Source organism: Miscanthus floridulus, chromosome 6 (genome assembly GCF_019320115.1).
Source record: "Miscanthus floridulus cultivar M001 chromosome 6, ASM1932011v1, whole genome shotgun sequence".
Taxonomy (NCBI): Eukaryota; Viridiplantae; Streptophyta; class Magnoliopsida; order Poales; family Poaceae; genus Miscanthus; species Miscanthus floridulus.
In genome coordinates, this window is record NC_089585.1 from 48,463,298 (window position 1) to 48,479,038 (window position 15,741).

General features: G+C 42.5%; 1 protein-coding gene across 1 annotated transcript; it reads left to right on the forward strand.

Annotated features, from left to right (window-relative positions):
* Positions 1-4,087: 4,087 nt before the first annotated feature.
* On the forward strand, positions 4,088-6,628 carry LOC136458231 (small COPII coat GTPase SAR1A). The gene is made up of 3 exons (XM_066458211.1): positions 4,088-4,466; positions 4,586-4,717; positions 6,038-6,628. The coding sequence occupies exons 1-3, from the start codon at positions 4,338-4,340 to the stop codon at positions 6,356-6,358; spliced, it is 582 nt and encodes a 193-aa protein (XP_066314308.1). The 5' UTR covers positions 4,088-4,337; the 3' UTR covers positions 6,359-6,628.
* Positions 6,629-15,741: the final 9,113 nt, after the last annotated feature.

A 15,741-nucleotide genomic window follows, 5' to 3' on the forward strand; every position in this document is an offset into this window, starting at 1 on the left:
ATCCCCTTCAAACGGTCTGTAGTGGATTTGTCCTCCTGGACTATCAAAACCCCCTTTAGAAACTAGCCTAAAATGCCCAAGGGGGTGGAGAAATTGGTTTCATAGGGTATCGGAGAAAAAGGGCGAAGATTGGGAGGTGTATGATTTGAATTAATGTTTCACACTTTCATTGTCCGGGATGGAGAGGAATGATTCACTCTTGATTTCTGCATTCTATTTCTGGTCTAATGCCCTGAATGCTTTTGTCTTTGGTCATGGCCTGATGACTATTACCCTGGCCAATGTTTACATGTTGACCGGCCTTAGGATAACTGGGTCAGTGCATCCTTATGAGTACTTGAGTGCTGGTTCTAAGAAATTAGCTAAAATATCAGACTACATAGGATGGGCAAGTTATATTCTGAACCATATCGGAGACGAATCGACTGTTAGTGAAAAGGAATATGTGGCCTTTCTGAATATATGGTTGGATAGATTCATCTTTTGTGGGTCATCTTGTGGTCCAACTTATAATCACAAACTCATGGAAGAGCATCTAGCAGTAGGCAAGGGCACCCCTCTTAGAAAGTATCTGCTAGGAGCTGCTTATCATGTCCTACTAGATTCTTTTAACCTATGCCCTCCCCGACAACAACGCCAGAAATGCTTGTTGGCATTTCTAAGCAGCATCACCAAATATAGAGTTTTAAGTCCATCCCTGGCAATGGCGCTAGAAATGTATGTTGACATTTCTTAGCGCCATCACCAAGTATGGAGATGGAATCTATTCCTGACAACAACACTAGAAATGCCTATTGGTATTTCTTAGTACCATCACTAAGATTTGGATAAATCTTAGCAACGCCACCCAGAAATACCAACATGATAGTTCTTAACGATTACAGAAATAATATCCGCAAGCGCACGGATCTATCATTGTTGCATTTTACCCGAAAGTATTTAGGGTATCGCTATTTATATTTTTCCAAAGGAGGGCAAGGTGTAACAGTCTAGCATGGATATGGACAAGATTACATGCTTGCATAGTAAACCAATGTTTATAATAGGGATAAAATTGGTGTTTCAAGGACAGTGGACACACATCTAGGGCAACCTCAAGGATAAAAGGAAAACAAAGAATAAAAGAATGTTCCTAAGTGGAGCAGGCATGTTCTAATATAGTCGTGCAAAGAACAGTTAATGATCACACAAATTACATGGTTAGAGCTAACCTAAGTGTGAGATGGACGGGGAGATCTCTGAGCACTGGTCTGCCAGCAAACATAAGAGACTTTAAAACTCCTACACAATATCCAAACATGGGGGATTACAAGGGACGGATAGGGCTATTACCACCTACCGCCTACCCCTCAACCAGGGGGTACTGTCATATCCAAAGGTTCTCGTGCATCCAGGCACCACACCCGTGTACAAATAAACTACCCATAATCCCCCGAGGACTCTGAGCCTACGGATCGACAAGCATAGGACATGGGCAAACCCAAAGGAACAACAAACCACCACCTCAACTTAGCTCTACTTCTACTCATACAAGTTATAAGAATAGTTAAGCATAAAGTTGCACATGTTAAGATCATAACACACAAACTATATGCTAGTTCATATGTCAAGATTGTAACAATGAGAAATATAGTCTAGTTCATATGCACTACTATAATAAAATGAGAGCAAGACTTTGGAAGAACTCATTGTATTATTCATACCAAAGGTCCTTTCTTCCAAGGAGCCAAGCTCTCCTTGATAGCTTTGCCTTACTCCAAATACTACTAAAAAGTGAAAGAATACAAGTAGAGAAGTGGAGGTGTAGAGGCTCAAATGGTGTGTGTTGAGAGGTGAGCTCCACCCTTGCTTTTATACATGCTTGAGGTTGGTTTGGGCGTGGAAAAATAGGAAACTATCCTATACCGCCATGCAACAGTCGGTGGAAGCTGGGCCTAGGAGCCAGACACTAGGGTGCGGCCACACCAAGTAGCTTTGCCTTACTCCAAATACTACTAAAAAGTGAAAGAGTACAAGTAGAGAAGTGGAGGTGTAGAGGCTCAAATGGTGTGTGTTGAGAGGTGAGCTCCACCCTTGCTTTTATACATGCTTGAGGTCTGTTTGGGCATGGAAAAATAGGCAACTATCTTATACCGCCATGCAACCATCGATGGAAGCTGGGCCTAGGAGCCAGCCACTGGGGTGCAGCCACACCCTTGGTGCGCCCACACCCTGGTGGGGCCGCCTTGTGACTGCCTTTACGTGGTCGGTTCCTAGGTGGGCATGACTTCATCTACGTTGGTGCTCGGTCCAGATTTGTCGGTTGCATAGGCCTTTGCTTGGTTCTTTTGTGTAGGATCTGCATTACGCTTTGTCTGATGGCGTATTTTGACTATAATTCCCTTGTATTCAAGTATGAATCTACAAAATAGTGAATCTCCAATACAAGTGGAACTATATCAATAGTAAAAATATATGTGTCAAAAGTTTATTTATTTCTCCTATTTTGTATCTTAATTGGCGATCGGATATTGTTGTTAAGGACCACCAACAAATGGTAATACTCTGCCAGGGTCCAACCTATAATTACTTCAACCTACCACTTTCACCTCAACCACTATAACCACCTCCACATATAGCCTTCCCCTTCCACCTCCCCTCCACCCAAAGTTTAGGGCTTGCTGAGTACTTTATGTACTCAACCCCTCCATTCTATGTTTTTAAGAGTAAAGCTACAGGAGCACATATCTAGATGGAACTATTGGAGCTATGTGAGGATATGACAATAGGAGAACGTATGAGTATGGAGCTATCGAGGAGCAAGGCTAAGACAACTGGAGAGTACCCGGAGACGAAGCTGTACAACTACACGAAGGAGCTACGCTAGGACTACGACGATTGGAATATAGGAGTATGCTTAAGGAATAAGTCTAGGGTTACGTCTGCACTTCAAGTTGCATGTAGGAATAGAGCTGGTTGACATAGGACCGTTATCTTAGAACTCTGATATACGATATAAGGCCAATGGCCCAAGCTATGTAACCCGAACCATGTAATATGTTTTTCCCATTAGCAATAAAAGTATGGTTTTTTATATCAATCTTGTTTGAATTGTGTGTATCAGTTACTGATCCAGGGACTGATACATGATGCATAGAGGACCATAAATTAGAGGCCCGACAACCGTCAAGAGCAAAATCACACTAGACTAGCGCCTGGCAGCAGCGTCAACCGCCGATGGAAGCACAACGTAGATCCTACCCTCCACAGATCTGAATTGAGGAAGGAACCGTGAGGGCTGAGGCAAGGAGGAATAGTGGAGGGATCAAAATCGCATACTGAGACTAGGGAGGAACGGTGGAGCAATAGGAGGCGACGGCCGAATCTAAGAGGCAGATAGACCGAGCATGTGTGAGAGTGGGCATCAAGAGGTTGGAGAAAGACACTGGGACCCACCATTATTGCCTTTCTTATTAGAGCTTGATCAACATAGGCATATATACATATTGGTCTCAACTAAAAGATAGAGTCCACCTTGACAAGGAAGACGTGAGCCATCAATTCTCCCATCACAGTCAGTGCTAACACTCTGTAAAATGCTGCATTAGTATTTCAGCTTTTCTCCCTCGTTGAGTAAGAAGCATTCAACTTTTCCACCACAACGCTCGCTCCAGCAGTAGCTTCATCATTTTGTCACTGGTGCTCCTGTAGACTACTCTGACACTCTACGAAAGACATTAGTTGAGCATATCTAGACATTTGGTGAAGACGTGGAGCTTGGGGCTACAATACACGCTGAAGCGATACGGTGCTCTTATGGACTTTGCTGTAGTTATATTGTTAAAAAGATGTAGGATGTATGTTTAATATCAAACCATCCCTCGAAGATCATTGGGCAGGTAAACATCGAGAGCCAAGCATTTTATGAAGTCAATCACATTTGCATCGTGGCTATTTGCTCTTTGCATCCCTCTAAATCCCTGATTTTTTTCCCCCGTTTTTAGCTGTGGGGAGGGCCGTCGATGGAAATTAGGCGGGTTGCGGGTCCACATGCAGCACGCAGCTTTGTCGCCTTGAATCGTCACGCCCAGCCAGCCCCTGCACCAGCAGTTAATTGTCTTAACGCCCCCTTCCTTTCCTTCCCAGCGCCAACCAAACAACACGCAAAGAAACAGGGGGAGATTCAGATCCACACACATCCGCGTCCCCGTCTCCCTCGGTTTCCTCTCCCACCACCAACCCCCGGATCCCGGTGATCTCCGCCGCCGCCCTCTTGGGGAGAGGCGCGAGGAAGGCAGGCGTAGAGGCTCCAGGAGGAGGAGGAGGAGGAGGGAGGCGCAGCAGGGCCGGAGGGGGAGATGTTCCTGTGGGACTGGTTCTACGGGGTGCTGGCCTCCCTCGGCCTGTGGCAGAAGGAGGCCAAGATCCTCTTCCTTGGCCTCGACAACGCCGGCAAGACCACGCTGCTCCACATGCTCAAGGACGAGGTACGTCACCGTTCCGCTTCTGCTTCCGGCATCCTAGATCTGATCACACCCCGATCGGATCCTATCCATTTCTTGCTTCCCTGGACCTGCCTGATCCGTGCTTGTCTCCATCGTTACAGCGGTTGGTGCAGCACCAGCCGACGCAGCACCCGACGTCAGAGGAGCTCAGCATCGGCAAGATCAAGTTCAAGGCCTTCGACCTCGGCGGCCACCAGATCGCGCGCCGCGTCTGGAAGGATTACTACGCAAAGGTCGAGCTCGATTTATCCGTCCTTTTAATACGCGCCGTGTGGTCAGATCTACGTCTTGCGCGCTATGTTCGTCACTTTGGGCCCTTGATTGAAAACAACGTGTTCGAATTTCTATCCGTGCTAGGTTGACCCTTTTCCTTTTCAGCGACGTTGAAGGGACGCCAGAAATTCTTGATTTGACGTTTTCGAATCTTGTTTGGGAATTCTGATTCTGCTAGTTTGAGAAATTGATCAGTAGCTCCTGTATGGAAGTGTTTTATATGCATCAGCCTTTGCAGTCAAATTCCCGGGTCAGTTCTGGTTCTTTAGGTGCTCTGAGACGATGTGAAATTGAGTATAAAAATTTGACAGTTTGTGATGTAGACTAAGATCAATAGCATATATACACAGAAATTCCCAGGTCATAAAGGTGTATGTTGTTGTATGTTTATTTTGTGGTCAGTCTTAAGGTCCTTTGAAATGGATGCGCTTTGGGAGGCAACTGAATCAATTGCTTCATATACTCGTTGCATTTTGATACACAATTAAATTATGTACATACTGTACTGTACTTCTGTCAATACATTTTCTGGTTCTGTGCATATTTATGTTGACATTTATGGCATGTGTTCTTTAGAAATACACATGCTTGCATGCCATGCTACTTCTGTCACTTTTTGTTACAGTAACTTTCAAGATTTTCAATTGATAACATTTTTCAATTAACAACGTGAAAGTTGCATTCTTCATCTTCACACTGTTTCTGGCACAAGTCATTGGGCACTTCATAAAGTATTCCTTTTGTGTAGTCAAAGCTTTTAACGTGCACTTCAGACTTTTAGCCATTTGGTATTGACTAACGTTACGTGTCGTATTGCAATGCAGTAGCATATGCCTTTACTTTTAGCTGGTATTTTTTGTGTCGTCTTGCTCTACCCTGTAACAATACTGCAACTTTTATTATCGTATGCCTACTTGCAATGCATGGTGTTTTGATCCTTTCATTGCTTCATTTTCACCATCAAGAGGCACCCAAAGTTTGTTTGCATGATTTATATTTAACATTGGTCTAAATATGTATTTTGTTTCATGATATTTCATTTTACATGCTGATGTTACCATTATTTCCTATCGTCTTTGCACATTGTGCTATCCTTATTCCTTGTACCAAAATTTGTGAAGCAATTATGAGCTGCAGACAGTTGTGGTTCGTTTCCTGTGTTCTATCTTTGTTTTGCAGCTCATTATAAGCTAATTATTTTGCTAATGCCTTTGCTTATATTCCATCAGAAACAGCTCTTCATATGTCTGCCTGGTTTTTTCTATTTCGTATTGCAACAGGTTGATGCTGTAGTATACCTGGTAGATGCATATGATAAGGAGCGATTTGCTGAATCAAAAAAGGAGCTCGATGCTCTCCTGTCTGATGATTCCTTGGCCAATGTTCCATTTCTTATCCTTGGCAACAAGATTGATATCCCATATGCTGCCTCTGAAGAGGAGCTACGGTATCACCTAGGCCTTAGCAACTTCACAACCGGGAAGGGCAAGGTCAACCTTGGCGACTCCAATGTCCGGCCACTTGAGGTTTTCATGTGCAGTGTTGTTCGCAAGATGGGCTATGGTGATGGTTTCAAGTGGGTCTCCCAGTACATCAAGTAGGGCCCTCGCCGAGGCACATGCTCAGCCCAGCGATTTTTTTTGCCTTATTTGTTCTGGTTGGTTGTTCGTCACGAGAACGATGATCATCATGACAGTATCATGGAGGGTATGAAGAGGAAAAAACAGTGCTTAACATTGGGGAACATGTTGAATCTTTAGTGTCAAAACAATTTGTTATGTCAATCAAACTTCTGAAATTCTTTTGCTTTTCCATAGGACGTTTACTAAGGACTTGCTTGCGATGCATTATAAGATTATTGGTTTCTTAAATTATGTGTTATGTTCGTGGATTGCTACTGAGTAGTGGTCATTGCATTATCAATGCATGTCCTTTGTTTGATTAATTTTTTTTCCTAAGGCCTATATATGATCAATGCATGTCCTCCGTAGTTTGTTTAGTCCATGCGGTAGAGAGGGGCGACAACAAACTCCTAATTCCCAAACTTGTTGCCTTGCTGAGTGAGGACATGGAACAATTTTGTTTGTTTGTAGCCTGTGCAAGGCAAGTTTGTCTTGCTAGCCTGATTGAGTTGAATTATGTCTCCCGAGACGACGGTTGTGGTTGTGGGCAAGCGGGCTCGTACGCGAAACATGGGCTGGAGGATGATGATGTTGCAGGTTGCACATGAAACCATATTTCAATAATGCTATTATGCAGATGCAGCGATGAAGCCATTTTTCAATATTGCTAATATGCGGATACAAAAGTTGGTAGAAGGTGTCACAAATCATGTCCTCCTCCGTCCCTAAATAACTGTCGTTCTCGTTTTCTGAGAAATAATTTTGACTAATTTTATATAGAAAAATATTAATATTTATGGTATATAATTAATATCATTAGATAGACCGTTGAACCTATTTTTATAATAAATTTATTTGAAGATACAAATGTTGCACATAATTTTTATAAATCTAGTCAAACTTATGACACGGAAACAAAAAAAAAAGACAGTTATTTATGGGCGGATGGAGTACTGCTAGTATTTGTAGGCCGGATGGAAACTCACGACTTGCTAGCTCGCTTGGCTTAGTGCTAACTCGATTCAACTTGGCTTAGCTCGTCTATTTTTTTAATGAGACGAGCTAGCATTTTAGCTCATTAAGTTAATTATAATGACCTCTTGTGACATTTTGGCGGTTTAAAGGAATTGGATGCATGGAATGAAATGTGAAATGTGTTAGTGGCATGATTCTATTTCCACCTGTGGTTCACGTGCCGATCCTTATAAAAAGAGGGCCATTTCCACGACCAATTATATATATATATATATATATATATATATATAATCTAGAAAATATAAACACCCTCGTTAAGTAGTGGCCTTTGAATCCAAGTGCCTAGGTTTAACCAAAGAAGATCTAACTAGTTTTTTTTAATAATGGAAATAGATTCGACTTCATCTGTCGTCACCAAAGTTTAACCACACAAATGACCCGCTTAAAACTTAATTCTAACATTATGAGGCCATCCAAAGGAAGAAAAAATCCATTGTCGCCACCTCTAGCACTTGACCAACTTGAAGAATGCGTTCTTTATTGGTTTCACCCTACTGTAATTGTGCCTATTGTCATAGCCAATACGTTCCTCTGAATATAACCTACAAAAAAGTTTTGGGCCGACACTCGTAAAAAACAACTTCATTCCTTATAAACCATATTGTCCAGTAAATGATTGCACATCCTATCAGCAACATAGATTGATTTGATACTCCCCCCCCCCCCCCCCCCCTTGTTTGTACCACTTGTAAAAAAGATCATGGATATCTTCTAGGGGTTTCAATCCTAGTACAAAGTGAACCACTCTCCAGAGAAATGGAGCATATAAGCAATCAAAGAAAGAGGTGTTCAATTGTTTTGTTCTTAGAGCAAAAATAACACATTTTGCTCATGTTCTAATTTATTCTTGCCAAATTATCTTTGGTTAGAATAATACAATCATTTTAGCAACCACAAAAGATAATTCTAAGTGATATCTTTAGCCGCCAAAATTTCTGAGAAACCTTCACTACGCTAGAACATGAGATCACTGTCGAATCAAAACCTCCCATCACTACTGGAATTGCTTCCTCTAGTGGATAATTGGCAATGATGGGGTGTCCTATCACTACCAGTTTGTTAACCTGGTAGTGATAATAGGCAAATCACTGCTGGGTCAAATCATCAGACGATAGGATATCCATGAGTATCACTACGGGTTGACGCATGAATAGGCAGAGATATGGTGAGTGACTGAGTGTCATTGTCGGTTTAAAACATGATCCAACAGTGGAACTTATGACACCACTACTGAATTAGTGCACATCCGACAGTGAATTGTTGAGTGGCACTGCCGACCTAATAGCACACCCCGACGGTTATTATTATAACACACCAGAGAATTCTCATTGCCATCACATTTCTCACAAGATAAGATATGTGAATACATCATAACTAGAAAACTTAATAGGTAGATATGAAGTCATTACAAACTAGTCACACTATTACACTCTTATTACAAACTAACTAAAGCATAGTTGCTACTACTAGTCACCAAGTGCCATGACATAGTCCGTGTAGTGAACATCCCCTATTGTGTATCTGAGCACATCATTTGAGTATATCAATGCATGAATTAGTGCACTCTTTTTTGCTTGACAAGGACGAGCACATGGTCTACCAACGATTAAACAAACTCGAGGCACTACAAATAGGCTATCTCCTAAAGCAAAATGCACACGACCCTACAATCCATGTGAGGTGGACCTTGAACTTGCATGGTACCAGCGGTACCCAAGTTGCTCCACGACTTGAGTTAGAATGGTGTGGAAGTTACACGCAGCGTACATCGAATCATGATATAGACCTTGTAAGTGGAGTCAACAAATAGAATGTATATGAGCACCATGAATGAAAAAATAATACACACACACATGTGAGCACCACTTTGACTATTTGACATCTATGTCATTGCCATGAGCAGTCAGCTCACTAACTACTACCGCATCTGGATTGCCCTCGTGTAAAGCTTGTACCTGAATGCATAAGAAGTCATGAATTATGTATCCATTGGCCATAAGCTCATCCATACATAGTCTCACATCATTTTTCTCAACAGTTATTTGATTCAGTGCCCTCCTTCCCGCAACGGCAATTTCTAGGACGTCCTGAGGCCCACATCATCTTTCAGCAATGTTGAAAGTGATACTACAACGAAATCCCTCTCTGCCATGGACGTTTGTTGCCACATGATTAATTTTATGAACTTCGACAAACCAGTCTATCTTGGAACCATCTAATCATCTCAATTATCTATGATAAATTATAAAAGTGTGTTAGGATGTAAAAAATCTATGTTCAATTGAGTGTAAGATAAGATTACTTACTATGGTCAAAATAGGAATTGTGCCGGCTACTAAGTTGGCCTAAATGGCATAGATCTGGGGACAAATCCATGTGCCTTAGGAGGAGGTGGGGGACCCTACATGTCTGATCATGTACGCACAAGTTTCACATGTATTACACTATAGGTACATATAGATCGGGACAATGCATATCAGAATAATTGACATAATCAGGACATGTTGCATATTGACATAATCAAGATAATTCTAGACTTGTGTTGTAGATAAATACAAATTAGGATAATACATAGGCATATCATATCATATCCACATGTCCAAAAGAAAACCTTAATTAGGCAAGTGTTGACGATGATTTCATCAACATTTTGGTTTGTCAAAAATGCCACAAAAGTGTCACATATGAAAGGACATAAGCCAACCATGAATGATTTTGGTACAAATGACTTGGTTCCACATGTATGTGCCCTCTATTTGAATGTAGGTACAAAATAGACAAAAACCAAACTTGGGGGCCCAACTTGACATGTTGGCCGATCCCCAAGTATGGCCAATTGACCATCCAAATACGTCACCATGATGGGCATTGCTTCTAGAAGTTGTGTGCAAAAGATGAGTCTGATTGGCTACTTTTGGACGTTGATCGATGTCCCCATGGTGCCTATCAGCCTCCCCAAGCTTCCATGGTCCATGTCAAGGTCCCCAAAGTCAATCTCCACCCTTGGATCACAAGTGTGCTTTCTCTCAATAGCTAGAGATGAGAGCACATGGATCCATGGTTCCACATCTCACTCCACCAACGTGACATGTGACAAAGGATGACACATACCCCTCAAGGACATAGTGGAGAGGTACCACACCAAAGGAGGGTAGCCCTACCTATCATAGTGGGGTCGGCTGACCCCCCCCTATGGTGCTAAACTGCCTCAGCTTTCTTCCATTTCCATAGATTAAAGTTAGTTTGAGGTCGGTTTCATCCAAGGGCTCAAAGAGGTGATCATGTGGATCACTAATGTGGTGCCAGATTAGCCCCTACTCCTCTACCTATAAATACCCCCTACCCCCTTCACTCTCACTCATGTCTACAAGGAGGAAACTACTCTCTCTTTAGATATGTGAAGCCATGCTCTAGTAGTAGTAGTGATATGCAATTAGGGGGAGAGTGAGGGGAGTGTGGAGAAGTGTCGGGCATGTCTAGTGTCTTCTCCAAGCTATACCCCGATGGATGCACTCTTCTTTGTAAGTAAACATCTGAGATCTTTTATAGTATTTTATATTCTGAATATGGTATAGTGGGTATATAACCTATCCTCATTGGTATGGCGCTTTACTTTAGTGGAGTGCTCTAGCTTTGCTAATAGGGAACTTAGTTGAACAGGGTTAGAGTAGTAAGATATAGTGTAGACGTGGTGTCTAGGCTATAACTTACCTATGTTGATCACTTGTCGCAGGGATTATTTGCGGTAGCTAGCAAGTGGTGACAACCTTGTCTAGTCTATGTTTTTCCACGTGTTGTTAGGAAATTTCTTAAAAGGTTGGCCCCCCATAAAAAAGATAGCCACTTTGGGTAGAGGTTATATCTCCTATTGTCTCACCTATCGCCTCCATGAGCAGGGCCTATGATAAATGCCTTATATCCATCTTACCTTACCAGATATCATCTCTATAAAGATCCTCTCTACCCAATTTCCATAGACTCCTTGTATCATCATAGGATGATCTTGATCCTTGGTTCACTTCATGTTCCCCATGGAATTTGATACCTAGAATACTCCCGGTGAAGGCTACATTAACAACCGTACGCTTGCGGTTTATCCATTTGCCACTTCTGGTGTCAACAACAAGCCATATATATAACATATCAATGTATCTCAAAAAACATTCACTATAAAGTAATACAATTCAGTGTAAGTTGAAGGAGAATGTAGGTTGGGAGGCTCATTGTAAGTTGAAGGGGATCAAGGACGTGGGCGACGTCGCTCCTAGGGCTGGAGACTGCACGAGGCGGTGGCGCTCCTAGGGACGATGATGATGCACCCGAACAATGCATGGTGGATAGGTTCAGGGATGATGATGGCATGAGGAGGTGGCGCTCCTAGGGCCAAGGACGACGCAAGGTGGCGGTGCTCTTGGGGATGGAGACGATGACGCTAGAAGGTGCTAGGGCTAGGGACGAAGATGACAGCGATGACGCTCCTCAAGTTAGTGCGAGAGAGATGAAATGTTGGCACTAGGGAGACATACTTGATGGTGGGGAACAAAAATTTTCATTATATTGGAAGAGACATCACTCCCAGTTCAAAAGTTCTCCTAGCAGTGATGCACTGCTATCACCGTTGGTTCAAAGATTCACCCGACAGTGATAGCTAGTTGGTGCCTTTATTTTTGCCTATGTGTATGGTGTTGACCCATTCATCCCTAATATGCCGTCCATGTCACAACTAGACAAGCAGCCGCTACCTTGTTGTCGCCGGTTTTGGCTAGCAAGAAGACCCCATTTGAGGTCCTCACCATAGTTGGCATCCCTGTCTGCCTTGCATGGTAAGCGACTAAGGCCAGAGCTCGCTCTAATTTGAATGCAACAAGTGTGGGCACACCACAAGGTTGTTGGAGTTCAAGGTGAATAAGTAGACAATCCCAACTATGTTTGTATCTTCTACAAGTGTCCGAATCACAAGGTTAAGTTTTGTGGCCATTTTTGTTTGAGTTCTACCCATTTTTGTGATTTTCATTAGAAGTTCATGTTTTGGTGTTGTTTCAGTGGGATGGTAGTGGATGCCCATTCTGGTATTGGGATGAAGAATATGTTGATCAACTAAAAATGTTTTTTTGAAGAGCAAACTTTATTACTCATTGGCCACAGCAGAATCGCTGGCCACTAGACCCTCTATGAAAAGAGGTACATCATCCCACATGAAATGATCATAATTGAGGGCATAACTCCCATATGCTGCAAGAGCGTTAGCTACAGAATTACAAAGTCTAGGACAAACACAAATACAGAAAAGAGCTAAACTCTGACATAAGCAGGAGCCAGAGTTCTATAATTATTCCACACCATGCTGAGAGTCGATACTCATCACCTTCCACCACCGCCTTGACCAGTGTAGCATCAGTCTCCAAGATAACTCATGACTGTCCCATGGAAGCCTCCATTCTTACACCTGCCAGGCAAGCAAGCAGTTCTACATGTAGAGGGTTCATAAGAAACTTCTTGTCACCTACTCTAGCTTTCACCATTGATCCCTAGTCATCTCAGATGATGAATCCCCAGCCACCATGTCTACTACTGCTATCAAAAGCCCCATCTAAATTGATCTTGAAAACCCTAGGTGGTGGTTTGGTCCACTTCTGAACCTGATGAATTTCTGGCAATTGAGACACCCCATCTTGTTTCTGAAATCGATCAGCCAATGCAGCTATGACATACGCTACCTCCACAACAATCCTGCTCCTTCCTTCCTCCCTCTATTTATTCCTTTCAGTCCACCATAACCACAACAGCAAAACTACTTTTAGCTGCGTCTTTGAGTCAAGCTTCAAGATTTTCTCCATCATAGCTCTAGCTGATTTAGCCAACAATAGATCAGACCGCACCATCTCCAAGTTTAGTTCACACTAGATATGTTTGACTTCTTTGCACTTGAGAAAAAGATGACCCCCATCTTCATCGAGTCTCCCACAAATACTACACTTAGCATCTATCTTCATCCCCCTCCTTTGCAAGTTCCTTTTCAATGCCAACATGTTATGACTAAGCCTCCACAAATGTCTGACCTTAGGAGGGCAGTCAATCTTCTAAATCTTTTGCCAAAAATCATCATTACCATTGCTACACCCTACCTCCCCAGGGCCAGCCACTCTTTTCTTTCTGTTCTCTAATGCTCGGTGAAACTTATATGCCGATTTCATAGAGAAGTGGCCTTTGCTGTCATAATGCCACCCCACTATGTGGGCATATCTAAATGGATTGGTAGCGCTTTGATTAGAGAGATGTCTTCATCCTAGAACGATTGTGCCAGCAGTTGCTCATCCCATTGTTCTAAAATGGGATCAATTAACTCATGAACAGACTACAATAGTGTGCTGCCTCTTGGTGTAATAGGCTTCCTTGGTGCTCTATGGGGTAGCTAGGGATTAGACCACATCCCAACCCTTTGGCCATTCCCAATTCGCCATATGACTCCTTTTAGCACTTCCAACCCCTGCATGATGCTACGCCATGTATAGCACTTCCAACCCCACATGATGCTATGCCATGTATAGGAGCAACCATTCCCAATAGCTTAAAATGTTGCTTGAGGCTGAGAGTGCATCTGTGCATGGAGAGGTGAATAAGAAGAATCCCATGGATGAAGATCTCATGAAGAATTTGTCCCTTTTAGTTGAAATTGTAGGAGGAATCCGTGTTCTGCTGAAGTGTATTATAATTCTAGTTTGTTTAGTGCTTATTGGGATTGTCTATATTGTATCTAGGCTCTAAATATTCTGTTACATATTTTTGTTTAGTGCTAATTGGGATTGTCCACATTGTATGTTCATCCAAATATAGATAGTGTTAGATCTGCTTTTAAACCATTCCAAATATAGACATTGTTGGATCTACTTTAAGCTATTCCAAATATAGACAGTGCCAGATCTACTTTTTAAACATTAGTTCAATCGGTTCTACTAATTGGAATTGTCAAAAATCTACATATGCCCACTTAATTAAAATCATTTGAAAAATTTTATTGCAAGCATATACACCAGATAGGTATAGAATCATTCCAAAATTTAAGTATAGAATTATTCCGAATACCTTAGAACAGAATTACATATATGATAACAAAGAACTTAGAATAAAATTACATACACGACAACAAAGACCTTTTTGCGAAAGAGGTGCAATCTTTCTCCAACTAGGCCAATGTTAGCATTGAAGTATGCAAACACATTGTAATATGTCTCACAAATATGCCTCAAAAATATTCTTCTAGTACCAGAGTGGGGTCTCGAAGGCGCAAGAACATACGGGAGGGGGTGGAGTGAGCCGTGATGAAGCCTACTCCTCTGATGGGTCTAGGATAGGCCAGTGACCATGCCAACTTCTAATGAGCTACCCAACAACAAACTGGACAACCCATGCAACAACGAGGATGCATAGGTCAGCGTAGACCAACAACCTACCAAGGCGCTGAATAGCATTATATTGCTACTAGTGCGCCATGGCTTCAGGGTTCCTCTAACTTCACAAACATTCTTCTAGTACCTCTGGTGCATCATCTTGACTACAAAATGCAAGGTGTATGTGGAGAGCTTTCTCCCACAGAGAACACATATTAAGACTATACACAAATGGTGAACCAATTAATTTGTGGGACTACAAGCGACCAGCACATGTAGGGGACCTAGCTCCTCTATCCACTAAGGCTTTCAAACGCAGGTTTTATAACTAGAATCAATGATGGTAGATGGATCCAATGGTGGAGAATTAATCATTTTTGAAGGATAGGTGAAGCCAACGATCAAAGAACACTATTAGGCCATCGTAAAACCCCGTAGTGACATGAAAGTATCACTGCCAGCTTGTGGTTTGACCCAGCAGGGATATATCACTATTGAGTCATCGTAGCATGAGCCAATAGTGATATCACACTACTATAGGAATCTTAACCAAGGTGGGCAAAAAGGGTTAACTATGGCAGTTTTTGCAACCGCCTTGGACAAAAGGTCATGGTTAATAGTGGCCTTAACCGAGGCAGTTTCCATGACCATCTCGGTTAATCACTCAATGGAGGCGGGCTCTTTAGAATGCCCACCTCGGTTAATTGATAAAAAACAAAAAAAATCCTCGAGCCCACCGACAAGCCCGTTCCTAAGCCCGCCGGTGAGCCCATTCCTAGCACACATGCCAAATCTAGCCACGCCATTGCCTATCGTGCCGCCATCTATTGGGAGGAGCCACCACCATCCACCACCCAAAGTAGACTGAGAGAGAGAGAGAGTAGATTGAAGCCGTCTGTCCGCCCACCGTGCCACCATCACCTTGGATCTAGATCTGGA